We start from the raw sequence: 25859 nt of genomic DNA, 5'->3' as shown, positions 1-25859 counted from the left end.
TGATCCACATAAAGCTCGATCTTAAACAGGCTATCTGTTTATATGCGGAGGTACTGCTATATCATGACGATCGACAAAGCAGTCCATTGTTGCTACTTCTTCAAATCATGCTGAAATAATCGCTATTCATGAAGCAAGTAGAGAATGTGTGTGGTTGAGATCAGTGATACATTTCATCATAGAAAGATGTGGCTTGAAGTGTGATACAAAAATACCCACAGTATTTTATGAAGATAATGCCGCATGCATAGCTCAATTAAAAGGAGGTTTCATAAAAGGAGATAGAACGAAGCACATTTCACCAAAGTTATTCTTCACACATGATCTTCAGAAGAACGGTGATATTGATGTGCAACAAATCCGTTCAAGTGACAATCCTGCAGACTTGTTCACCAAATCTTTACCAACTTCAACTCTTGAGAAGATGATATTCAAGATTGGAATGCGAAGACTCCGACATCTGAATTTTGGTCTTCGTCAGAGGGAGTGAAATACGTGTTGTACTCTTTTTCCCTTAACCAAGGTTTTGTCCCACTGGGTTTTTCTTGGTAAGGTTTTTAATGAGGCAGCTCTCAAAGCGTATTACAAGATATGTGTACTCTTTTTTCTTCATTAGGACTTTTTCCCACAGGATTTTTTCCTAATAAGGTTTTAACGATACACATCATCTATGGACATCCAAGGGGGAGTGTTATGAAATATATAGTATGGATGTCCACTACACAAATATACTGCCTCTTCTATTATCTTTCACCATCTTAATGGTTCTTCCATTATCTTCCACCATTTTAATGGTTCTTCCATTATCTGCCACCGTCATAATGGTTCTTCCATTATCTCATATATTGAATGCATATGTAGCACTATAAATAGAGACATAGGTTTTCATATGAAATGGACTTGAACACATTTGGATGAATAAGAAATCTCTCCTCTCTTGTCTCTCTTAATTTCTATTATTTTCATCATTTACTATTATTACTCTTTTAGCTTAATTTTATAACAAATATTATATATTTCGTATGCATTAACAACGTTTTTTAATCTTTTCCGATTAAAAGATGATAATGCAAGTAAATCATGGCAAATACGTAATGATCAATGTAAAATATCTACAACAGGCTAACGACTTTGACAAACTAGAGCTGATGAGGGGACAGTTGTAGCAAGTTAGAGAAGCAAGCAGGGAATCTTTTATCGGACAACGAATAAAGAAGAAGAAAAAGGTTGAGAGAAGCCCTTCTCTACTTTAGCGGATAAAAGAGAACCAACCAAACTGCCCAATCATCACAGAGAGATATATAGTAGTAGCTAAAATAAGGCTTTGATTTCATTGCAACTCCAAATATTCTAATAATGCTAACGGTAAAACATACCGTTACCGCCGTCCATTTCTCCGCCGTTAACTTCGACACAACTTCACGCCGTTTATCTCATTCCGTCAGCTTCTTCATTCCCCCTCGGTACTGCTACTATATGAAATATGTCATTTCTTCCAATTTAATTGTCTTACCTTTTTTTTTTGTCGGGAGTTTTTTTTATATTTAATAAGTTGACAATTTAAATATTTTTAATGTCATTTTATAACCACAAGATTCAAACATTTTAGTACATTATGTATATCTTCAATTTATGACAAGAGGATTCAAAAGTTTCTTTTTATTTTTTTAAATTTCATGCCTAGTCAAACTAAGAGCTCCGTTTGGCCATAAATTTTGAAGTTGAAACGTAAAACTTGAAAATTTGAGTTTTTTAAATTGTGATTTTTGAAACTTGAAGTTGCGTTTGAACATGCATTTTACTTCGAATTTTTTTTTTGTGGGTGGAAGTGAAATTTCTCCCAAAAGCTGATTTGAGCCCGTTCTTGGAACTTGAAAATTTTAAAATCTGATAAAATTTCATGGCCAAACAGATAATTTTCAAAATCTGATCCAAAAGCTATGGCCAAGAGGGAGTACTAATATTGTCTAAGCCCCAACTTTTGTTTGTTTATGTTTTTTGTATTGATTGGAGAGTTGTGTTGCAGAGATAAATTTGGAAGATTGACGGATAATTGTTGTGCTGGAAGAAGAACATGCAAGGGAAAAAATGGAATTAAAGCAAGTGCAAAGGATGGTTTTAGCTCGGGTTGTGAGCCAGTAAAACAGTCGAGCTATCACCCATCTGAGGACATTGGGGAGTTGGAACTATTGGAGAATGAGGATGCTCAACTCAAGCCAGCTGAATGTACAAGGACTATTATTGAGGTTAAATTGTTTTTTGTGCAAAATAAACATATTATAGCTTGCTACTCCCTCCATCTCAAATTATCTATCGTAATTTCTAAAACTAGTTGTCTCAAAGTACAAGACAAAATTATTGTTTTTCTTTTCCATTTTATTCTTAGTAGTAATTGTTCTCGAAGACGACAATCATCTCAATAGAGTAAATATTTAATGAAGAAAGTTTATCTCTTAGGACATACCCCTTCTAATTAATGTTTTCTGAAGGGGTGTGTAAAAGAGAAACAACAGATAATTTAAAACGGAAAGAGTAGCTTTGAGCTGATGGATATATGTTGACTTCTAATTGTTACTCGCTATTTGAACCTGTTGTTTGTGTCTTCGATTTTGTGAATCCAAATTCTTTTCAGATTCCCTTGTAGGTTTGGTAAACTCATTCTCCTTGTAGTATAAAAGAGGTTGTTATTGGGGATCTTTGTACTGTTCTTCTCATTCATAGTGAAAAACTCTCTCTGCTTCTGCTCCAAGGACATAGCTTGGCTGAGCCTCGTCAAATCCTTGTGTTAGTTCTTCTTTTGTATTTGCTTGTGTGCTAGTTAACCCACGATCTTCCGCAATGGAACACAATATTTCCTCATTACAAACTTAAGAAAAAAAGTTCTGGGGTTAGTTATTGGAGAAAGAAAGAGATTTTGGGACCATTAACAACTTGATTAACGAAAACTCAACTTCCATATCTAGTTCTTTTAGCCTTTTTCCTTCTGATGATAAACCAATGCAAATAATTCCCTTTAACAAATACTAGAATATACCGCTGACCATGCAATATGCTTTCCTGTCTTATGCTTTTAGTTAATGAAACAGTTAGGCATCCATTTGTCATCTGAAATAGACTCTTACAAACTCTACATGACAGGGAATTGTCCACCCTCTCAGTCACTTTTTGATACATCCTGCCCCTCCAACATCAATTTTCTTTGTAGCTCATGAGCAAATATAATCTAGGTTGCTGATCATTACGGTTGGTTGTCTATGGTAGCTGATATATGGCTTTTATCACTTGATTTTGTAGGTAAATAGCAAAGCAACACTCATGTTTTCAAGTGCAATCAATGATGTAATGCGTGCAAATATTTTCTGGCCAGATTTGCCTTACACGACTGATGAACTTGGAAGTAAGATGCACAAGTCCTTTTATTAGCATATTTTGCTAATAATTTACTACTTCTTAGTGTCTTCGTGGCATATTCAATCCTCAAAGGTTTATGTGCTTTCCCTTTCTATCAGATGTCTACTTTCAAGTAAAGAATGACGAAGATGTTCTGAAAAATCCAACAACTGAAGAAAACGTTGTGGTATGGAACATCTAAACTAAGAAATTCAGTTAGTTTTCATTGTTAGGTGCTTCTGTGTTTTCTAAACGATGTATTATTTTGCTTTTCTTTATTTTCTGGCAATTAATTTTGACATAGTATACTGCCACTACTGGGTCCTTTCAAATAATTCTGCTTCATTTGGGGTAACTGTTCCCGGATCACATAGGTATTTCCTGTTTGTTGATTCTGATTAAACTTTTATTGAGTTTCCAAATCATGTCATGGTCGTTTCCCCCATTTTGATAAATAAAGGAAATATGAACCGTGACATAACAACTCATGGTCTTCAATAGCCCAAATCTAATGCTTCACAAGTTTATCCATCAGAAGAGAGAAATTTAATTTTAATATGGTAGTATCTTGATTATGACTTTTACGATCATCTTCCTATGGAAAGATTGTTGTGTTGCATTCGGTTATAAACTGGAACTTTGCTTTTATCACTCTACTGTGAAATCCAATTATCATTTAAAAGCTCTTTCTTTCTGAGTGATATAATAGAAGACCTTAAGAAAACGTAAGGAAGCTGTGTTACATCTATATAGCAAAAACTACCATCAAGCCGCATAATCTGCTTTCTGTTAATTGTATGGCGATATACTAATGAAAGTTAAAATAAAAGGAGTTTTCAGATGGCAACTTCACAGATATTATAAGAAAACTACTTGGTTTTCTCCAAAGGCTTATTTGATTTCCAATAAAATGCAGCAAGTAATTATTGGCCTAGATACATCCGAAATGCAGAGCGATATGGAGTCATCAGGTCAATCCGAAATTGGTTACCACATAGATGATTTTGATGACGAGGATATCGATATTGATGATCTAGAGGACATTGATGACGATGACGATGATGATGAGGATGATGACGACGACGATGAAGATGATGATGAAGCGGTATTATTGATTTTTATTAGTTTACTTCTCAAATATTACTGCTTTTCTATCCATCATTGTTGGTGAATGTACTTGTTCACAGGATTGGGTTTCCGTTCTTGATGATGAAGAAGATCAGAGTGGGGATCCTGACTTGGGGGATTGGGCTACATTAGAAACAATGCGATCTTCTCATCCAATATCCTTTGCCCAACAAATTAGTGAGGTAATTGTCCTTGTGATAAATTTAGGCAATGAAGTTATAAGAGTGAGAACTATCAATTTGATTTCCTATTCAGTAAAATCAGCAGATCATATTACATGTAGTTTTCCTGATGTGTGGCTTTTAACTTTTTGTATGTGCCATGGAGATAGTAATCAAACATTTTTTTTTTCATGGTCTAAATTTGCTGCTCAGGTTGTGACAGACGATCCTATAGATTTTATGGATCAGCCTCCAGCAGGTCTTCTTATTCAGGGCCTTCTAAGGCCAGCTTTCCTTGAAGAGCAAACTACCATTCCAAAGCAGATATCTGAACATAAATCAAATGATGCTGGTATACACCAAATGGAAAAAGTTGCAGACCATAAGAAAAACAGTAGTGTTCAAGTCAATGGCCACAAACATGAAAGTGGATCTTCGCAAGATAGCCCAAGTTGTCCAGAGGAATTGGAGAAGGATGAAACCCTTGGAAATGGAACTTCATTTTACAAGCTAGAGATGATTAAAATTCAGTTGATTTCTTCACATGGGCAGCAAGTAAGTTTTGTAGGTTTATCCTTTATGAGGTTCAACCTTAAATTTGTTGATCAATATTACAACACTTGCCTTGCCTGAATCTGCACTCGTGGGGTGCAATTTATGTGAATCAATCAATCATGTCATCCCAAAACTTATCTTCATTAACTACAGAGAAATTTGGACTTGATAATCTCAGAGGGGTTACAATGGGTGGCACGGGTGTGACACCTTATTTGTTAAGTCGAAAAAAAAAAAATATCACGAGAAAAGAGCATACAATTATTCTGAACAAGTTGAAAAAGGGTACTCTTCTCATTTATCCACTTTCTGTTAAGGGAAAAGTTCTGTCCTGAAATTGCTGCAGTTGTTAGATGCACAGATTAAAGTTAGTTTTAAAACTGAGACCAGAAGCAGAACAAAAAGTTTCTGTGTCATGATAGATTTTTTATGACATGGTGATACACTGAGAGATTGGCTACATAGCTAAATTTATGTGGACAAGTTCCATGGGTTGCTTTCTTGTTAGTGCCGAATCAGCTAATATACGTCAATACAGTGTTTTATTAGTCATTATCACCCAAATTATTTTGTATTTCACACTTGTGTTTAAGACGGCTAAGATGCCCGAAGAATGGCGATGCAGTACAATGATTCCATTGTACAAGAACAAGGGCGACATTCAAAGTTGCAACAACTACAGAGGGATCAAGTTGCTAAGCCACACTATGAAAGTGTGGGAAAGGGTGGTGGAGATGAGGTTGAGGAGAGGCGTGTATATCTCAGAGAACCAGTTAGGATTCATGCCGAGGCACTCAACTACAGAAGCTATTCATCTTATACGGAGATTGGTGGAGCAGTATAGGGAGAGGAAGAGGGACCTGCACATGGTATTCATCGACCTAGAATAGGCATACGATAAAGTGCCGAGAGAGGTTCTATGGAGATGCTTGGAGGCTAGAGGTGTACCTGTGGCGTACATTAGGGCGATCAAGGACATGTATGATGGGTCCAAGACCAGGGTAAGGATTATGGGAGGAGACTCAGAGCACTTCCCAGTGGTGATGGGGTTGCACCAGGGATCAGCTATTAGCCCATTTTTATTTTCCTTGGTGATGGATGGATTGACGCGACAAATTCAAGGTGAGGTGTCATGGTGTATGTTATTTGCGGATGACATAGTCCTGATGGACGAGTCTCGCAGCAGAGTTAACGCTAAGCTGGAGGTTTGGAGACAAACTCTGGAGTCTAAAGGGTTCAAGTTAAGAAGGACCAAGACAGCGTACTTCGAGTGCAAGTTAAGTGATATAGTACATGAGGCGGACGCTGAAGTGAAGCTTGACACCTAGGTCATACAGAAAAAAGATAGTTTCAAGTATCTTGGGTCTATTATACAAGGAAATGGGGACATTGATGATGACGTCACACACCGTATTGGTTCAGGGTGGATGAAATGGAGGCTTGTCTCCGGAGTGTTGTGTGACAAGAAGGTGCCACCAAAACTTAAAGGCAAGTTCTACAAAGTGGTGGTTAGACCAACTATGTTGTATGGGGTGGAGTGTTGGCCAGTCAAGAAATCTCATGTTCAGAAGATGAAAGTGGCGGAAATGAGAATGCTGCGACGGATGTGTGGGCACACTAGGAGCGATACGATTAGGAATGAAGTCATCTGAGACAAGGTTGGAGTAGCCTCAGTGGAAGACAAGATGCGGGGAGCGAAGCTGAGATGGTTTGGGCATGTGATGCGGAGAGATGCAAATGCCCCGGTGTGGAGGTGCGAGAGGCTGGCTAGCGACGGTTTCAGAAGAGGTAGAGGTAGGCCGAAGAAGTATTGGGGAGAGGTGATTAGACAGGACATGGCGCATTACCGAGGACATGACCATAGATAGGAGGGTATGGAGGGCTCATATTAGGGTAGAAGGCTAGTAAGTAGTCGCGTTTATCCTTTCTTACGAGTAGTTTTATTGCTCTATAGTTTCTTGTCTCTTGATTTCTGCGAGTATCTGTTGGTTTACTGTTGGTTTATAATGGCTTATTTACTTTCATTGTTTTCATTTTCATAATTGTTTTGATTTGTTTGCCCGTATTTGATCTTTCATATGCCTTTTCTTGAGCCGAGGGTCTTCCGGAATAGCCTCCCTACCTAAGGTAGGGGTAAGGTCTGCGTACACTCTACCCTCCCCAGACCCCACGTTGTGGGATTCACTGGGTATGTTGTTGTTGTTGTTGTACACTTGTGGTATATGTCATACATGCATCTTCAATAGGTGCATGCAATCTATTTTCTTAATCCATCGAAAAGCTTAACAAGTTTTTGCAATTGTGAAATTCCTGCAAATCTACCCATCAGTGTTCATGTCATTCAAATTTATGTTTTCTAATGGTGTCAGCAGATCTTAGTTGAGCTAGAAGATTTTAGTCAAGCGAGACCTGATGCAATAGCGCATTCGGCTGCCAATATTATATCGCGGCTTAAAGCTGTAGGAGAAGAAACCACACAGGCTCTCAGATCTCTCTGTTGGAGATGCAAGGGAATTCAAGTGGAGGTATCACCAATCTCAGTTCCCCTAGATATGTTTTAGACGATTATGTTTTGTTGTCTTCGGTCTTTTCAGAAATTTGATGCTTTATAATCCATCAAGTAGTTTGCATTTTTCATCAGTCAACAGCCAAATAAAATAATATAAAGCAAAAGATGCAACTCTTCCTCCCTTTCCCGGACCTCCTTTCCTTCTAATGATGAATTAACTTGCATAAGTAGGTACTTCCAAATATTGGAGCCATCTTTATTTTGTGGTAGATAACGGATGGATTTTGTTATTTCCCTACATTGTTGAAATGGAAACTAATCTGCTGCTTTTGTATGCTCCCAGCACCTACTTGATGCTATTGTTGTGAATAAAATACTCTCGCTTACGCTATGTATATATCATGTGTTCCCATCGTTTAACAACTAGTTTCTGATGTTTTGTTGCTTATTTATTTATCATTATTCTTTTAATACGACATCATACCCTTCTTGCTGTCTGTTTGATTCATTGATGCATTAGCATGGAACTGTAAGACTTGAACCACATCACTGTTTAGTGTGATGTTCCACCTGGTAAGTCTTATTTGTCTTGTATGACAGGAAGTGGCTCTGATAGGTGTAGACAGCCTTGGTTTTGACCTGAGAGTTTGCTCTGGAGCACAAATTCAGACACTGCGGTTTTCCTTTAAAAAACGGGTATGATAATTATAGCATTTATCTTTTGTTTTTGAGATTCGAACTTCATTGTCCAGTGTTGCTGCATGTCTTCTGCATTCAAATGAATTGCTGTCAGTGTGGGTTACTGTGTCTTTGACACAGATCTGACATGCAGGATCTGTGTACATATAGAACCACTTACGGGGTATCTGGAATATTTATTATCTTAGATCAAATGGATAGAATGCAACATGCTTGTACATATTTCTCATACTTGCTATTTTAAATCCTAAAGCTTTTTCTGGTTTGAGTATCACTTTGTGTTACTTCCAAGTTCCAAGTTAGTAACTCTTTTGTTTTCATCTGAGCAATTAAAAGTTTTCACACCATGAAAACATAGCACATTTTCATTCTTCAGTACCATTGTTTTTGCTCAAGTTGTGTGTGGAAATAGTAATAGAATGTTGTATTTGCAGGCAACCTCGGAGTACAGTGCCGAAAGACAATTAAACGACCTGCTGTATCCAAGGGTCCACCCTACATTACATCAAACGAAAGAAACTCACCAAGCTGAATCATGAAAAAATCTGTAGATTTTGTTGTACTTCTGATTCAAAATTGTATATATAATATATACTCTTTGATTCATCCATTAGAGTTATTTCTTCAGTGGAGGCTGGAGGTCACAACTACTCAGAGTTCTCCATTTACTGTTGTTGAAAACTCAATTTTTACCGCTTAGGTCCAATTCTAATGCAATTTTGGTTAATACATATATTTTTTGAAAAATTCTGTGTTCTGCTAGACTCTTGCAAAGCGTTTGCCATAAACAGTTGGGCAAACTATTGATCATCTAACTGCAATTAGCTACACCTGCTCCACATTACTTCTTCAACTTTTACTGATGCAGCTTCTTCCCATGTCAAGATTTTCTCTCTAAGGAGAAGACATAGCCCACAATACTATTTTGGTTGTATGTAATGGAAACATTATCATATCACAAATTTCTACAAAAAGTATAAAACAACCACATTAACCAGGTAAAAACCTGTCAAATGATAACATCTTTTGAAATGTCAAATCTGCATCACTATCTTATTGAGACAAAGAACAAGAACTTCAGAGAAAATAAAGCTTTACCTTTCTCTTATTGTTATTCAAATAGCCATATATGATGAGTAAAGAATTAAGTAACTATAGTTAACAATTCTTCATGTAAGTCTCATATGCTAATTGAGCTGTGAGAAGATCAACAACACCAGAACCAACAGTTTTAAACACAGTAATCTCCTCATCAGTTGTTCTCCCATTCTTTTCTCCCTTTATCAATTCCAACAAGTCCCCAACAATATCATCCCTTGTAATAACCCCTCTCTCAAATGCACCAACCAGTTCCCCTGCCTCTACCAATGCAGCTTCATTATCAACAAACACTCTCCCCCTCTTCAACGCTTCATCATCGCACTCCCTCATCGAATGCTTAAACGATCCAACCAAATCCAAATGCGCCCCTTCTTTAAGCTTCCCCCCCTTCACTAATGGCGTCTCTGAATTTGTTGCACAACTCACTATATCTCCCAATCCCACAACTTCCTCAAGACACCCATTACTCTCAAAACTCACCCCTTCAAATCCACCTTCACTTTGCAATTTCTCGACCACCTTTTTCGCCTTATCAGCAGTTCTATTCCAGACTATCACTTTCTTCAAATTTGGCCTAACTGTCAGATGTGCCTTGATCAAATGTGGCGCTAAAGTACCTGTTGGAAAATATGATCCAAGAACACAAAAAGATTTGTAAATTACAAACGAAGAACAAGAAATTATTAAAGGCTTCAAACACGTACAAAACGCTTTCCTAAAAGCGATATTTGCTCCCTCTCCTCCGCGAGATTGCTATGGGATTGTGTGCAAATACCTTTTTAGTGAATATGACAAAGCCTTTTGAAAATTTACACTGAGCAAACAGTGAAAAAATCATCTTAGAAAAGCAATAACCTTATTGATTTTCAAGAGAAGTTGCACTAAATTAGACAAGGTACATCTTTTCACCAAAAAAGACACCTTCTATAAAAACTCTTTGTAAACAATTTATATTTAAATAAAGATTCCAACAGTACCAGCACCAATCATCAAAAGGGTCTCAGAATCTTGTCTTGATAAGAATTTTGAACCTAAAGCTGAGGTGCAAGCAGTTCTGTAAACAGTGAGTTCAGTGGCATCCATAGTGGCTAAAGTTTGTCCAGTAATGGAATTGAAAAGAACATAACTTGCATGAACACCAGGTAAATTTTGAGCAGAGTTGTTAGGATGGTAAGTGACTAGTTTAGTACCAATATAAGGAAGTGAAGGGGAATGAGACCAAGAAGGCATGAGGAGGAGAGAAGTGGAAGGGCTTGTTTGGTGAGCATGGCGAAGTGGAGATTCAATAGTGGAAGTGAAAGTTGGGAGGGATATTTGGAGGTGGTTGATGAGGGATTTGTGAGTGAAAAGGGTGTGGAGAGTGGTTGTAGAGATGAAGATTGGTGGTGCAGTCATGGTGGATTGGGGATTTTCTTGATTTCTTTGGTGGAAAAATGGAATTGGAAGACTGGAAAGTCGGGTTCTTGGAGATAGTACTTGAAATGGAATTTATACAAATGGCTTTCTTGAGGCCACTATTTAAATTGTGTTTCGTTAGTTGATTGACCTAATTTTATACTCCCAATTCTTGCTTGTCTACAGTAATAATAATAATTTTCATTTTTTACTTGTTCACTTTAGTCTATTAAAAAAAAATTAAATTTTTTTTTTATTCTTAACATTAATTACTCATTTTTAAAATATTCTTTAAATTCAATAAGACTGTGCATCAATTAATATGAGTATTATAATAAAATATATATTTTATTTATTAATTCTTAAAGACGTGTAAAGTAAAAAATAAAAAAGTAAAAATAAATGAAGCGAGACAGATTCAACCAACTATATTTTAAAAGTAAATACTAATCCACCCGGCTAATAGCAGCAGACTCAAAAGAGTTGTACAAATTATCCTTGAAGTAGGGTCTTGACTTTACAGTTGACTTGGGAAATTTCATGGCAAGCAGCTCAACAAAATGACCCAAATCAAATGGCTCCTTAAATTCTACACATTTATCTCATCTCATATTCTCATTTGTATTAGTGATAGGCATTCCTATTATTCCTATTCTCCATGTTCGAGGAAGGGAGCTAATAACTTTGTACAATTCCATCTGAAGATGCATAAAATACACATATTTACATTTTAAAAAAAGGTCTCAATAAAATTGGAAATATGTTAATAGAAGGCTGTATATTGCATCTCTCATCTGTTTTTTTCTTTTTTTCTTTTTTTGGAATCATCTGAATTCAGTTCAAGTAGAATAACTATATTATACTTAAATATACTTAAACAAAGTAGCACCGTCACCTATGATTGCAGCTGCATATAGATTTAATCTTAATTTTGAGTGCAAATATTAATTAATTTGCGGGGCTTCACTTCATATCATATTTAAGTTGTTGATTGAGGTTATGAGAAACTCAAGCAGACTTGGTTAAAGAGCTCGAAGGAAAACCTTCCAAGATGCACACTTGATCAACTAACCTATCAGAATATAATTCCAAGATGCACACTTGATCAACTAATCTATCATAATATAATATGTCCAAGTAGCTCAGAAAAAAAATTTGAACCTCCCCTTATGATAAATAGATGAGTAGGTAACAGCTAGTAAGAGATTATCATGTGATTTGTGTCTTACAAGGTTAATCTCTTTGCATGTGTGATAATTAATCACAAATGGACACTTAATTCAATTGGCTGAGAGTTACAGAAGCCAGACAAGGGTGTAAGAAGATGATCTTGACCTTCATGATCACATGATTACTTGTTAATTTCAGACTTTTGTCGGAAGTGCTTTACCTTGTTCAGGATCTTTCGATTAAGATAACTCAAGAAGTCCTTAAGATACCCTATGTTCGCATTTACTTGTCCACTATTCTAAAAATAGATTTTTAATTTTACTTGTTCATTTTCGCATCAAGAGAAAGACAATTTTTTTTCTTGTTTTACCCTCAATTGCTCATTTCCAAATCTTTTTCCAGGTCTATTGAGACTATACACCAATTAATATGAGTATTATGATAAAATATATACTTTATTTATTAATTCTTAAAGGACGTGTAAAGTCAAAAGTAAACAAGTAAAAGTGAACAAAGAAAGTACTAATCACGACAATCTTATTCAAATCTGATGCACTGCCATGTTTCCATCGAAAAAAATCTGATGCACTGCCATGTTTCCAACGAAAAAAAAAATTGAATTCGTGATTTAAATTTAATGTTCATTTTTTAAGATTTTCCGCATTAAATTTATTGTAATGTTAAAATTATAGGTTCAGATTTAACATTTGTTGAGATTACACACACAACTCCGTATCGAAAATTATGTGCTCAGATGAACGCGTCACCAAAAGGCTAAATCTGCCCCTATTAAAAACTTTCGTATCTTCTAATGAAATAATTGTACAGAAGGTCATTGAACTTATATCTAATTGAACAAAAATCATTAAACTATTTTTTTTTTCTAATAAAAATCACACAACTTTCACTAAATATCCTGGCCGCAATTTGATTAAAATTTTTTTTAGTGAAGATTGACCAGAGTTCAACCAAACACATTTTAATATCTTTTCCTCCATTAAAAAATATTTTAAACTAAAAAAAATTGCTCTCTAACTTAAATAATACCATCGTTTTAACACATCAATTCTAAATTATCTCGACCTTATCATTTAAGTCGGAAAAAGAACATATGTGATTAGCTTTTTATATACTTTGATAGTGAAACTACCTATACTCAGCGGCACTATTAATTAGTAGAATAAGTAATAGTAGCAGAGCGATACCCCACGAGCTAGCAAAATGGCATAGCATCAGAATATGCCACACTACTCCATAAGCAAGACTGGACAGGTTAATTTGGCAGGATTGGATGATATTATTCCTATGTACTAAAATATGTTTGTTGTCATTATGAGTTGAATGTGCAATGCCTTAGGGATTACTCTTCTGTTGATGCAGAATTGTGGACTGATGCTAACCCTCTTTGTTATATCCACTGGTGAAATATTCTGCAAACCTTTTAGAACAAGTGTCTCTAAATAGAGATGTAATTACTTCATATCAGTCACTTTATTTCAACTGATAATATGCTTGGTGTATCTCAAAAGAGTGTTGTCTATTAACCCCATAGATAGGCGATCACTCTTTTGAAATAGTAATAATAGTACGCCTCAAGTTTTTTCTTCCTATTCTCTTCATCTAATTTCTAACATTATTTCCGTTTCTCGATTCCTAAAGAACCTTTAAGACATGCTTTTATTAACGTCCAATTGGCTTTTTGTGTACTGTTAAATCAAATTCTATGCATTCCTATATCCGATTTAATATTAATCGCATCGTTTCCATGTAATAATTAATACTCTACATAAGCATTTGAAATCAAGAATCTGTCTTAGAGTCTGTTTGGATGGGTTTAAAAATGCAACTTATAAGCTGTTTTCAGCTTATAAAACTGCTTTAGATAAGGTAAGCCAAACGGGTTCAATTATTTTTTTTGACTTATTTTAAGCACAAAATAATTTTAAACTGATCAGCCAAACACTAAAAAAAAAAAACTAAAAACAACTTATAAGCTTACTCTTATGTGAATGCGAATGCAGTCACTATTAAGCTAAGCACTTTTGTCATCGATGGAGACACGAGTGCACCCAAAAAGGCAATTCCAACAGTTGATAACTATAATGGGTCAATAATGGCGGCTAGACTAAAATAATATACAGCCGTTCAAGTGAAACACACCCTCTGGTCAAAATAGCAAGTGATTCTTTTAGTTGGACACACCCTTTAAACAATTTACTCAATTCTATTAAGTGAGTAAAGAAGAATTTTTCATTCACATTTTCAACTTTTTTCCACTTAAATTCAATCCAAACACAACTTGAACTCTCAAATATTCCATTCAACTTCAAATACTTTTTTCTCTAACTTCAGCCATATATTATCCAAAATGCCCACTAAAAGTTATGGCATTAGAAAAGCGTTGACTGGTTCTTTGCAGAGTGGCAAAGCAAAAGCACTAGTTAACAAATCTAATGCGACACCACTCGTCAGCAAGCTCGAAAGGTACATAGGATTTTTTTTTTTTATATAGGTAAGGGAATAGATCTAGCGCGACAGTGACAATTAAGCACACACCAACTTTGATAAATTTCCTTAAAGAAATCATAGGTGTGAACTGAATCCACTAAGTTAGCAGATAACGCAAGAAGTTGGATCCTCTTCCATGCTATGATAGTTACGATAACAAGTAGGAACAGGTGTAGGGTAATGCTGATAAGGTTGCTGATAGTACAGTGGAGCTGGATATGCCTTTATTACTACTGCCTCTTTCTTGTTGTCATCCTTCTTTGCTTCCTCTTTCTTCGGCTCGTCTTTCTTCTTCTCAGGCTCTTTTGCAGGTCCAACAGAGAGTATCTCAGTGTGACACAGCTTCTGCACTTTTGAAACTAATTCAACTGGATCTACGTTTCCTGTTACTGTCAATTTCTTATCCTTCGAATCTATCGAAATTGAGTCAACCCCTGCAAGATACAAACCACAAATCATTCAAACTTGAACAACAAAAACAAACATACTCATTGTAATCCCACCAGTGTAGTCCGGAGATAGTAGGATATTGTACGTAGACCATACACCTCCCTTTGTAGGGTAGAGAGTTTGTTTCCGATAAACCCTCAGCTCAAAAAAAGTATAATCAAAGTAAGATTGAAAGGACAATAATGACCGCAAAATATCAAGATAAACAAAGCAAATGAAGCAATAGGTGGTAGTAAAAATGAAGTATAGCATACTATGCGAGTAATAAATAATGATGATTGCTACTAAATAAGGAGAATATGAGAAGAGGAGTCTAGCCCCTTCTTCTCTCACATAAAATACGACAACAATCGGCGACCTACTCCCCTTCTAGCTGTATGTATCATAATCTTTCACCTTCATACCTTCCTAGTCATGTCCTCATTAACTTCAAATCACTCAAACTTGAATGTTTTCAATATTGCAAATCTGGGTTCCTTACATATTTTTGCAAAAATGAAACAGAAAAAAAGTACTAATAACATACCTTCCGCAACAGAAACTTTTTTCATGACCTTTTGCTTGACTTTCTCATCCAGATACTCCAACTTCAGCACTACTTTCTGTGAATTGAATAAACAAATCAGAGATTCATTAAGCTCCAATCAAATTTACTCAGCTGATAAATTATTAACATAGCTCCACCAAGAAACTCACTTTCGAACAATAATTATCCAGTTTTAGTAGTCAGTGTACTTTAAAGCAGTATATATACACAGATACCCGTATATACTCGAGTAAAAGTGTATGGAGTGTCGCAAAAAGGGAAATTTAACTTTTATTCTTGACAATCAGAATCAGCTAAAAGATTACTAGTTACTTTTAAGCTTAACGAAGGAAAAGAAACTAAAATTATGCAAAAACTAGCTAGAGAGAAAAGCTAACCATCATCTTGTTTAGCTGAGACTTCGAGATCTGAGTTTAGTGTATCGAAGTAAGTAACAGATCAAGACTTAATTTCTTTCTCTTTCTCTAACTATAGAAAAAGGAAGAGAAAAAGAATATTCAAAGGTTGAGAGAAAGAAATTAGAAATATGTTAGAGTTGCTAATAAGTTGATGGATTTGTACTCTTATTTATAATATCAGTGATTTGTGAGATGAATTGTGACTGTGACTCCACTGAAGAGCTGGGACGGGACCAAGAAGCAACCTAGTCAACTACAAGTCTTCTTATTTTATTTTTTATTTTTGGGTCCATGGTCAGAATATCTTCCTATCATTAAACGAATCCGCGATTTTTGTAGGGAAAAAAAAAAAAATGAACCAAACTAACACAAAAAAAAAAAGTATAAGTAGGTTTCACGCACTAATTTAGTACGTGAAAGGACCAAACTGCAAAAATAAAAGTTTGGCCTAATAGTGTACTGCTCCTACTCTGACAGCAATTGGCTTTAATCTTTGCTCCTTTTCTGAATAGTGAATAGTGTACTACTCCTGCTTGGACCCATCATAATTGGTATGCATTGTATTTTGTTTAAGGATTTCTTGTTGGCCTTTACCTACATTAGATTCATTTTTTTGCACGAATTGCCCTGCTTTTGGTGTGGTCTTTAGATTTTGTCCTTTATATTTGTGATCTTTAAATTTTACCCTTTGGCAGAAAACAAGATTCAATAGTCTAACGCTCTTACATCTAAAATCTTAAAATCTATTCAGAGCCACTGCATTTTGAGTTAGCTTCCACCTACGGCCTACAATCTAGTATTGTTACGTCTACGCGAAGGGTAAAACAGGTTTTACCCAAATAGAGTCTACAAGTCTTCTTATTTTATTTTTTATTTTTGGGTCCATGGTCAGAATATCTTCCTGTCATTAAACGCTAAAATATTTAATTTTTACAAAGAGCATGGTGGGTTCTTATAATTTTTGTTAAGATACAAGATTCATATTGTAACCTTTTGAATATTGATTGGCTCGTGATACTAGATGTTAAAATAATAGAATAAAATATTTCAGTTCACATTGTTGAGTCAGTCCTTACTCAATTTAGCATTTAAAGATTATGGTTCTTTTAGTTAGCTATTAAAAAAGTACATCACCGTTTGTATAATTAATACAACGTCCGATCTGCAATTTGAAGCTTTGCGTTGCTAGCTAGTCTTTGCATTATTAGTACTTGCTAGTTCAATATTCCGTGTTAAATATTAGATTCCACATAATTGATGTACACTTCATTTTTTATATTATACTCTGCATAATTAATAATGGTACAGCTCATACGTTGACCTATGTATTATGGCATTTAAAGAGACTAATTTAATAGGCAACAACATAACAACAACAATAAAAAAAAAAAATCATCAACTAAATGTTCATTTTAACATGTCCGGAAGTTATAATCTTCTATCGCAAAATTGATTTTTATTTTGCAATTAATCAACAAAAAAGAAAAATAATTTGCAAATTCAGTTTCATTTTTGGTTTGTTGTAGAGATTAGATTTTTTTTTTATAGTGTTTGCTTTAATTTTAAGAGTCATTTTTATTTTCTAACAATCAGTTTTAACCAAAAATGGAAGAATCGGAAAGCAGACAGAGAACTGACAAGGAAATGATAAAAAAGTACGGTGAAGGCTCAAATATGCCCCTGAACTATACGAAATTGCACACATTTGCCCGTCGTTAAAAGGTTGGTGCAAAAATGTCCCTAACGTTTTTTTTGGCTATATATGCCCTTGAGTTAACGGAAAATTTTGGAGGGCATATTTATTCAGTTCGCATAGTATAGGGGCATATTTGAGCCTTTGAAATTCCTGAATATTACGGCACAAATAGTTCTCAGATTTTTTTGTAGTGCACTTTATGCTAACCAATAATTTATTGCAACTGCATTTTGAAACTCCACACTTATCGTACAACCCCTCACTTTTCTCTCTTATTCTTTCACTTATTTATGAAATGTCGGAAGTTTCGAGTTCTTCAAATAATTATGGAAGGGTTTGTGGAGTTGAGGAAGGGTTTGTGGACGTGGAGTTACTGCACTCCATCTCACTTATGAGCTTCAAATAATTCTACTAAATTTCGGTTATGCGTGAAATTCACGAAAGAGCCAAACCACATTGAATGTTATGTAAGAAATTGTATAAATGCTTAAGATGTGATACTCTTTCTATTATTATTATCAAAATTTTGAGCACCGCGGGAGACATTTTTTCATATGTCATAAGTCTAATATAAGTTATCTCCTTTTTTATGTTTATGTTTTATTGCGGTAATTGTTGCATCCATTATTGTGTAGATATTGGGACTCAGAAGACAAAAAATATCCAGAAAGAACAACAAATTGAAAAATAAAAATGGTATTATCATTAGTAAAAAAAAAAATTTGAAAAGGGAAAATGATGCTCTTGTTGTGAAAACAGTCTTTAAAAGATGTTTATAATTGCATCTGCTCTTTTAGTTGTATAATTTTGATGTAATACAATGGTAGATGGATTGTAATTACAAATGTTTTTTTTTTTATGTTTTGGAATGCAATGATATTTTGTGACATAATATTCAGGAATTTCAAAGGCTCAAATATGCCCCTATACTATGCGAACTGAACAAATATGCCCTCCAATATTTTCCGTTAACTCAAGGGCATATATAGCAAAAAAAAAAAAGACGTTACGGACATCTTTGCACCAACCTTTTAACGACGGGCAAATATGTACAATTTCGTATAGTTCAGGGGCATATTTGAGCCTTCACCGAAAAAAGTATAATAAGTTAGTGACAGCGAGAGAAGTGTAGGAGTTTGGTTCCAAATGTGTTGAGCTTTTGTTTTGAAAAGCTTTTAAAAGAATTCATTTTTTTCAATTATTTTTAAACAAATGCTGCACAATGAACGGATCAAATTCACCTGACTGTACTTTCTCTCGATGTCTTCACTTGGATCTCGTTAGCCAGAACAACTCAGTCTTTGAAATACAGAAGTAGAAAAATATATGTAGTGGTTTGTTTTTGGGATATTGATACGTATATATATATATATATATATATATATATATATATATATATATATATATATATATATATATATATATATCTTCCAATTAATATTCTTTTCTTTTTTTGCACGGATTGCCCTTCAAAAGGCGCTGGTCTTTAATTTTTGTCATTCGTTTAAAAAAGTGGTCGAAAATACCCCGAGGTTTTAGATTCGAACTTTCGTTCAGTAGAAAAAAAAAACTATTTCGCGAGGCAAGACTTGGCGAATAAGGCAAAAGTTTGCCTTACAAAATTTTATAAGGTAGAATTTTTCTTTTTTTACTTTGCTGTAATTCTACAAAAGTTAGGTCTGCCCGAGTAGGCCTAATTTTGCTACGAAATTCTGTCTTGCGATTTTATTTTATTTTTATTGTGTCACGCCCCAAACCTGACCCTAGACGTAACAGGCATCCAATGTTATGAACAACATCATAAGCATCTTATGAATCAATAGACATCAAGTTCCTTTTAATAATCTTTCATCATTTATTCCAACAAGTTATAAATAGCTAATAAATCATGATCAACATTATGAAATAAAAATAAGCGGAAGTGTAATATAAATATGTCCTCATAAAACGTAGCAACATCCCAAATGAGTCAAATAATGACTTCAACAACTACCCACAGTATTAACCTTGATCTATGGAGCCTCTAAGATGATAAATAAAGAATAGTCTAACTTCAAGACGCAGTTCGGAAACTAAAAGCAATAACTAAGATAGGGGTGTCCCATGAACAAGGGTATGGGCTCACCAATAAGTCTAGAAGTAGCAAGCTCTCCTAGTTTGTACGCGTATCACGAACTTACTCCTTAACGTTACCTAACACACCATCAAGAATAACAGTGGTATGTTTGAGTACTGGGTACTCAGTGAGTGTCTCCGAGATAATAGTTAATATAACAAAATAATATGATAAGGATCGGTAAAATTGTGTCAGTTAAAGAAGTTTGAAATTCAGAGATAGAATAAACCATCAAACTTAATAAAACCATTAATGGAAATCATTTAAGAAGAAATAAATCCACTTCAACTCATTATGCTGTTTATCACATTTAGATCCGTTCAATCATAAACTCAAGACCATCAACAAACCATTCGCGGGCAATCAAAGTATAACACATGTCAATACAGGACCAAAATCAATATGATGAAGGGATGACCATTTAAGGTTCCCTAAACAAAATAAAAGCACCACATCGGGGCTATTAAGCCCAATGGCTACCCTTCCTCCCGAATAGCTAGGCAAAGACCACATTGGGGCTACGAACCCTCGATGGCCACCCTTTCTCCCGAATAGCTAGGCTAACCCACTGGGATCCATAGTGACTACCCTTCCTCCTGAGTTGCTAGGGCAAACACAAACAATAGAATCGTGACATAATGTCGAATCACAATCATAGCATGGAAGCCGATTTACTCATTGTGGATTATGTTCACCATCCCATTGATAGGGGTATACCAATATCATTAACTGATTTAGAAATCAAGTTCAAATATTTTTTTAATTTCAATTCAACAAACCCGTTCATAGGGCAAAGCACCTCAAATATCCAAACCGTGGAATTCAAGTTTAAAGCATCCCTTATAGGAGTAAAAGCCCGTTTGGATTAGCTTAAAAAAAGTGGCTTTTAAGCATAAGTGCTTAAAGTACTTTTTAAGAGCTGAAAGTTATTTTATAAATAAGCAGTTACGTGTTTGAATAAAAGTGCTTAAAGGATTTTTAGAAGTAAAGGTAATATTGGAATTAACAGAAAATATAAGGGATAAAAGGGTAAAGTTATTGGTCAAACCAAAATAGCTTTTAAGCCGAAAAAAAATAAGTTGAGGTTGAGCAACTTCTTGGTTTTGGCTTATTCTAAGCACGTTTTAACTTAATTTAAGTCGTTTTCTATTTTGCCAAACACCCAAATAAGTTTAAAATGGCTTATAAGCTGGTTTGACCAACTTATAAGCCAATCCAAACGGGCTCTAATTCATGTTCAAAATTCAAAGCATCATAATTCAATTTTAATCGTCCCTTGATAAGGAAAATCACGGCTACATATGTATATTATAATACACATAAGGTTTAATGTGGGCTTGTCCCTTACGCACACAAACCTTGCAAACAAAACCATTTTTAAATTTTGAAAAGCATGTTCAAAAGAGACATACCTCAATTCCCGCTACAACACTACCAAACGGGTTTTTTGAGGTTCAACAATCACTCTACAATTGATTTAGATGAGAAAGATTAGATATTTAAACCTTTCCCTAGAATTTTCACCCTTTTTGAAAACTAGGGTTTTTAAACCAATTTCGTGTTCTTGCTTCCCCCATGAATCACCCATGGATTCTTATTGTTTCTAATACTCTACACTAGTCTAAACTTTTTCAATAACATCAGAAAAATAAAGGATCATACCTTTTTGAAGGATTCCCAAACGTCCCTTCTTCTTCTTCTCTTTCATGAGTTTCAAGAATCTAAGGGTTTTAAAGGATGAACTAGTATTAATTTAATGTTAGATTGATGAAGTAATGATGGGAATTGATCAAGAATTTACCTTAGATGTTTTGGGGAAGTTTTAGTGTTGTTTTCTCTCAAAAAGTCGTCAAAAACGAAGTGGGGAAAGGTTTTGACGAGTTAGAAGCTTATATATTTCGGAACCCGAAAAACGGGGGCATGCTATGGTCGTGCGTCGCCCAGCCATCGCACAAAATGGCGTTGTGCGATGGTCGTGCGTCATACACCCATCGTACCTGTCTCTGAGATTCAGAGACAGGTTTTTCGTGCGCCATCGTTCAGTAAAATGGGCATAACTCCTAGCACAAAGCTCCTTTTGAGTTCCATATATAGTTGGAAAGTATTTCAAAGATCTACAACTATCATGTTTTCAGTTTTCTCAGATTCCTAGCGTAACTACCCGTAAACTGGGCATGAGTAGGAACTACAGCATGCTTAGACGAATTTAAGAACTCTTACGAACTTCACTATTTGTTTTGACTTCACAACGACTATCTTTCACCTAAATTCATCTTGAAGGGTTTCATATAGTTAAAATATCACATTAATGCTCGTTCTACTCATTCACACCTAAACCGGATTTACGGAGTGTTGCAGATTGAGCCGGGGTTCGAACCCAAAATCTCGGAGTATTTTAGGCTAAGGGCAAAAATTAAAGACCACCCCGAATAAGGGCAATCGGGCAAATTGCCCATTAATATTAACATATATTTTCTTAACAAAGAATAGGTTTAGTAACTGGAATCCAAAAATAATTGCATTATATAACCATATTCTTGTTGTTTTGATCAACAAAACAATTTTATTGACATTACGTCGTTACAGAAGTAGTAGCATGTGCATGAGTAGTAGTCAGTACACAAAAAAATTCAAAACTACTCAGTTTGTTACACCAAAACACTGGACTTTTTTTGTAGTAATTGTTCCTTCCTCGTCTGCTTGAACTGCTTCTGATATATAGTAGGTGGTTTATCCATAGTAGAGATAGTATTATTCTAATACACACCAAAGAAGCAGAGCTCTATTTGGCAAACTTGGTTGTGAGCTCCGATCTATTTCATCATTCTTGGGTTACTATCTCTGACCTCATTAGTCATACTTATTTGCACAATCAGCAAATTAACCCGGTTCCAATTTTGTTTAAAGTTTATTCCTACCATCAAATAATGGTGCTATTATTACTTTTATATCCTCCCCCACTTGTATTGTTCAGAAAGAAATGGTCTCTTCAAAAGCTCTTAAAAGTTTCCAAGTTCCTTTTGACTTCATTCCTACCAAACTCAACCCTCATTTGTCAGTTAATAAAGCAGCAATAGCCCTTTTTGCCTCACTATTGAATGAGCTCTCTGCCCTCAGAGGGACTGCTGAGAAGACTGAAGAGCAGTTTGACGTATTTTATTTTCAGTTTTCCAGAAAGGAGATATTGAAAAAAAAAAAGAATTAATAAAAGAGCATGATCTTAGGGAGGCCAGTGAAACGAAGCAAAACGTGAGGGGAGGTCTGTGAAATTTTCCCTTAAAATTTTCTTTGTGCCGTCTGTAAATAAAAATTGTGAAAAAAGATAATGAACTACAAAAATGATAAGTTCCTCAAGCGAGAGAGCAATCGAAAGGATTTCTACTTCGACAAGCCAAAACTGCACAAAAATTGAATTCTCTATACATGATATAATAGACAACATTAATATAAAATAGCAACCGAAATTCTAGTACCTTTGTGTTAATCATGAGATTAATATACGCAGATATCTTAAATAGAGAAGACATCAAACCTAAACCCAAAAGAAACAAAGAAATTATATATTCTATCAAAGAAATAAGTTTCCTCGAGTGAGAGAGCAATTGAAAGGATTTCTACTTCTACAAGCCAAAAACGCACAAAAATTGAATTCTCTATACATGATATACAATAGAAAATATTAACATAAATTAACAATCGAAATTCTAACATACCTTGTATTAATCATGAGGTTGATATGCGCAGATGCCTTAAATAGAGAAGACATCAAACCTAAACCTAAAAAAAAACAAAGAAATTCTATAACAAAGAAGAGATTCCTAAACCTAAAAGGAGTTCCAAGGCACAAAATTCCCTTGCATGATATATCATAAAGGATGATAGCTTCTTTTATAGAATTAAATTTTAAATTAATGCTTAAAAATGGCAGAGAATAAAGACTCCTAACCTAAGAGGAGTTCTAAGTGCACGAAGGTTCCTTTCCGTGATTTTTTGGAGTCCTAAATATAAGGAGCTGTAATTAGTAGAGAGAGATTTTCTTTTGCCAAAAAAATAAGGTAGTTCTTATTTTTTTTCTTTTTCCAAAAATTTAGGTGAAATCTTCTAAAAATAATTAAATAATAATCTGAGAAAAATAGTAAATGACAATTTTGTCTATTGAAGAGTCTTTTAATGAAGGACAAAAAGTTCAATCAGCATTTCTAAGGCCCTTCGTGCTTTCTTTTGAATAATTAATCATTTAATTAATGCAAGAAAATTTTAATATTCATATCAGTGTTCAAAATAAAAAAATTCAATTAGGATGGATGGATGAACAGTGAATATCAAAATCAAAAGATATAAAAGAGAAACTTTAATAGATTACAACCACCAATGACAATTTCGCCTATTGCGGAGTCTTTTAATGAAGACAAAAAATTTAATCAATTTTTCTAAAGCCCTCAGTGTTTTTAATATAGTATAGATAAATAGATAATCGATCTATAACTTAAACAATTTAAGGCCGAACATTTATTTTTAGTAAACTCTTCATAAAGTTTAAGAATGAGCACTAATTTTTCTTTCAGTTCCGTAAGTTTCCTTGAACTCTTCATATTTTTCCTTCAACTTCTCCATATTATAAGAAACTCTTAGCAGCAAAACCTGCCTTAAAGGAGCTAATTTATTTGGATTTTGCATCTTAGTTTCTGAGTACGTATATGCGACTTGTGATAGGTCAAGCAAACACGGAGTGCAATGGGCAAAGTTGTCAAGAAAGACTAAATTTTATAAGAGAGCTACAGTAAATTGAATTGACAGCCAATGAACTCACCTCATTATAATAATCCAATTACGGAATAACCCTTCAAAAGTCCATTGTCAAAGCATAAATTAAAGAAACACCTTTAGAAAGAAGCTAATGACATATAGGCACGTGTCTTTCCATATATGGACGTGGCAGTTTTTGTGTAAAATCAAAAGGGTCCACACACTGAACACACATGAAAGTTAATGAAATAGCTAGGATAAATCATACGGTGGAACCAATGAAAAACCGCAGCATGTAGCAGGCGAGCAGCACAACCGGAAAAAGAAGGGGTTTTCCGTCAATTCATGTATGCGGGAAGGTCCTGCATTCCCCCTGTTAATAGTACTAGTCTCGACACGAATGAAGTTATATTATTTTATTATACATTATTGATAAATATGTAGATGTTGTTTCCAACCTTTTTCAAATTTAAACTTTTTATTTCTACTAAAAATTATATGTTATCTGATAGTCATATCTTTGTTTATCTGATAAAATAGTTTTCAGGAAACTAGTTCGATAAAGTTTCGTAAGTCCTTATAAGGATTGAAAAATAAATCAGCAAGCATGTGGTATAATTGCCTTGTGTTTCTATAAAGAGGTGGATCTAAAGTTGTTATAATTATTGTGTATGACTGGGATATTATTGAAATTCTTAAGAGTTTCCAAAAGCAGTAGATTTTCTACTGAAGGATTTAAGATGAATGACTTTGAAAAGACAACTTCTTTTTGGCCTACAAATCAATCATTTGACAAATAGAATATTTGTCTATCAGTCAAGTTACACATAAAAAAGGTGATTTCATTGAATACCCCAATGGTTGTAAACTCACTTCTATAAATAAAGATCCATTTAGACCTCATGAAAATGATGGAATATTCTTTAGTGCAATAGGTGCACTTATATATCTTGCTAATACTATGATTATGGATAACATATTCTATTAATGTGCAGGCAAAATATAACTCCTACACATTTATATGTGAAGGAAATCAAATATTGATATGAATTTTGTCTATTCTAACAAATATTGTCAACGTCTTGTTGTCTATACAAATGCAGGATATTTATATGATCTGCATGAAGTTGTATGATCTCAGACAATTACTCATTTGCATGTGGGTGGCTTCCATATTATGCTATTCTATAAGGCAATTAATAATTGTTACTTGGGCAAGTCACTCAAAGATACTAGTGACTCTAATGCAAGTCGAGAATACACATGGTTGATATCAATAACTCAACACAT

The 25859-nt window shown here is 34.7% G+C and overlaps 3 protein-coding genes and 1 long non-coding RNA gene across 5 annotated transcripts; 1 reads left to right on the top strand and 3 right to left on the bottom strand.

Moving 5' to 3' along the window:
* The first annotated feature begins 1141 nt into the window (after positions 1-1141).
* On the top strand, positions 1142-9189 carry LOC132639440 (uncharacterized protein At3g49140-like). 2 transcript variants are annotated; one of them, XM_060355883.1, is made up of 10 exons: positions 1142-1463; positions 2027-2246; positions 3295-3397; positions 3510-3577; positions 4307-4495; positions 4578-4700; positions 4893-5234; positions 7604-7759; positions 8344-8439; positions 8877-9189. In XM_060355883.1, exons 1-10 carry the CDS (start codon positions 1357-1359, stop codon positions 8979-8981), a joined length of 1509 nt encoding a protein of 502 aa, XP_060211866.1. In that variant the 5' UTR covers positions 1142-1356; the 3' UTR covers positions 8982-9189. The 2 variants fall into 2 exon arrangements, with proteins under 2 accessions (XP_060211866.1, XP_060211869.1); XM_060355886.1 differs by having other exon boundaries at positions 1145-1463; positions 7607-7759.
* A 228-nt stretch (positions 9190-9417) lies between these two features.
* On the bottom strand, positions 9418-11053 carry LOC132639446 (protein SAR DEFICIENT 4). The gene is made up of 2 exons (XM_060355890.1): positions 10521-11053; positions 9418-10160 (listed from the first exon to the last, which is right to left on the bottom strand). Exons 1-2 carry the CDS (start codon positions 10936-10938, stop codon positions 9601-9603), a joined length of 978 nt encoding a protein of 325 aa, XP_060211873.1. The 5' UTR covers positions 10939-11053; the 3' UTR covers positions 9418-9600.
* A 3354-nt stretch (positions 11054-14407) lies between these two features.
* LOC132639430 (heavy metal-associated isoprenylated plant protein 12-like) lies at positions 14408-16170 on the bottom strand. The gene is made up of 3 exons (XM_060355876.1): positions 15991-16170; positions 15593-15668; positions 14408-15050 (listed from the first exon to the last, which is right to left on the bottom strand). The coding sequence occupies exons 1-3, from the start codon at positions 15994-15996 to the stop codon at positions 14719-14721; spliced, it is 414 nt and encodes a 137-aa protein (XP_060211859.1). The 5' UTR covers positions 15997-16170; the 3' UTR covers positions 14408-14718.
* Positions 16171-22328: 6158 nt separating this feature from the next.
* Positions 22329-23810, bottom strand: LOC132639426 (uncharacterized). The gene is made up of 2 exons (XR_009582109.1): positions 23537-23810; positions 22329-23355 (listed from the first exon to the last, which is right to left on the bottom strand). It is a non-coding gene; the product is annotated as an uncharacterized LOC132639426 (long non-coding RNA).
* Positions 23811-25859: the final 2049 nt, after the last annotated feature.

This window comes from Lycium barbarum, chromosome 1, assembly GCF_019175385.1.
Source record: "Lycium barbarum isolate Lr01 chromosome 1, ASM1917538v2, whole genome shotgun sequence".
Lineage (NCBI taxonomy): Eukaryota > Viridiplantae > Streptophyta > Magnoliopsida > Solanales > Solanaceae > Lycium > Lycium barbarum.
The sequence above is the reverse complement of the archived record's forward strand: the minus strand, read 5'-3'. Positions and strand labels throughout refer to the sequence as shown.

What these genes read in the sequence shown, in the direction of transcription:
- LOC132639440 (XM_060355883.1), top strand. Translation starts at nt 1,357, where the DNA reads ATGCTAACGGTAAAACATACCGTTACCGCCGTCCATTTCTCCGCCGTT. An exon ending in GCAAGGGAATTCAAGTGGAG is followed by an intron (nt 7,760 to 8,343) that starts GTATCACCAATC and finishes CTTGTATGACAG; the next exon opens with GAAGTGGCTCTGATAGGTGT. An exon ending in GGTTTTCCTTTAAAAAACGG is followed by an intron (nt 8,440 to 8,876) that starts GTATGATAATTA and finishes TTGTATTTGCAG; the next exon opens with GCAACCTCGGAGTACAGTGC.
- LOC132639446 (XM_060355890.1), bottom strand. Translation starts at nt 10,938, where the DNA reads ATGACTGCACCACCAATCTTCATCTCTACAACCACTCTCCACACCCTT. An exon ending in CCTTTTGATGATTGGTGCTG is followed by an intron (nt 10,161 to 10,520) that starts GTACTGTTGGAA and finishes ATTTTCCAACAG; the next exon opens with GTACTTTAGCGCCACATTTG.
- LOC132639430 (XM_060355876.1), bottom strand. An exon ending in AAAAGTTTCTGTTGCGGAAG is followed by an intron (nt 15,051 to 15,592) that starts GTATGTTATTAG and finishes TGTATCTTGCAG; the next exon opens with GGGTTGACTCAATTTCGATA.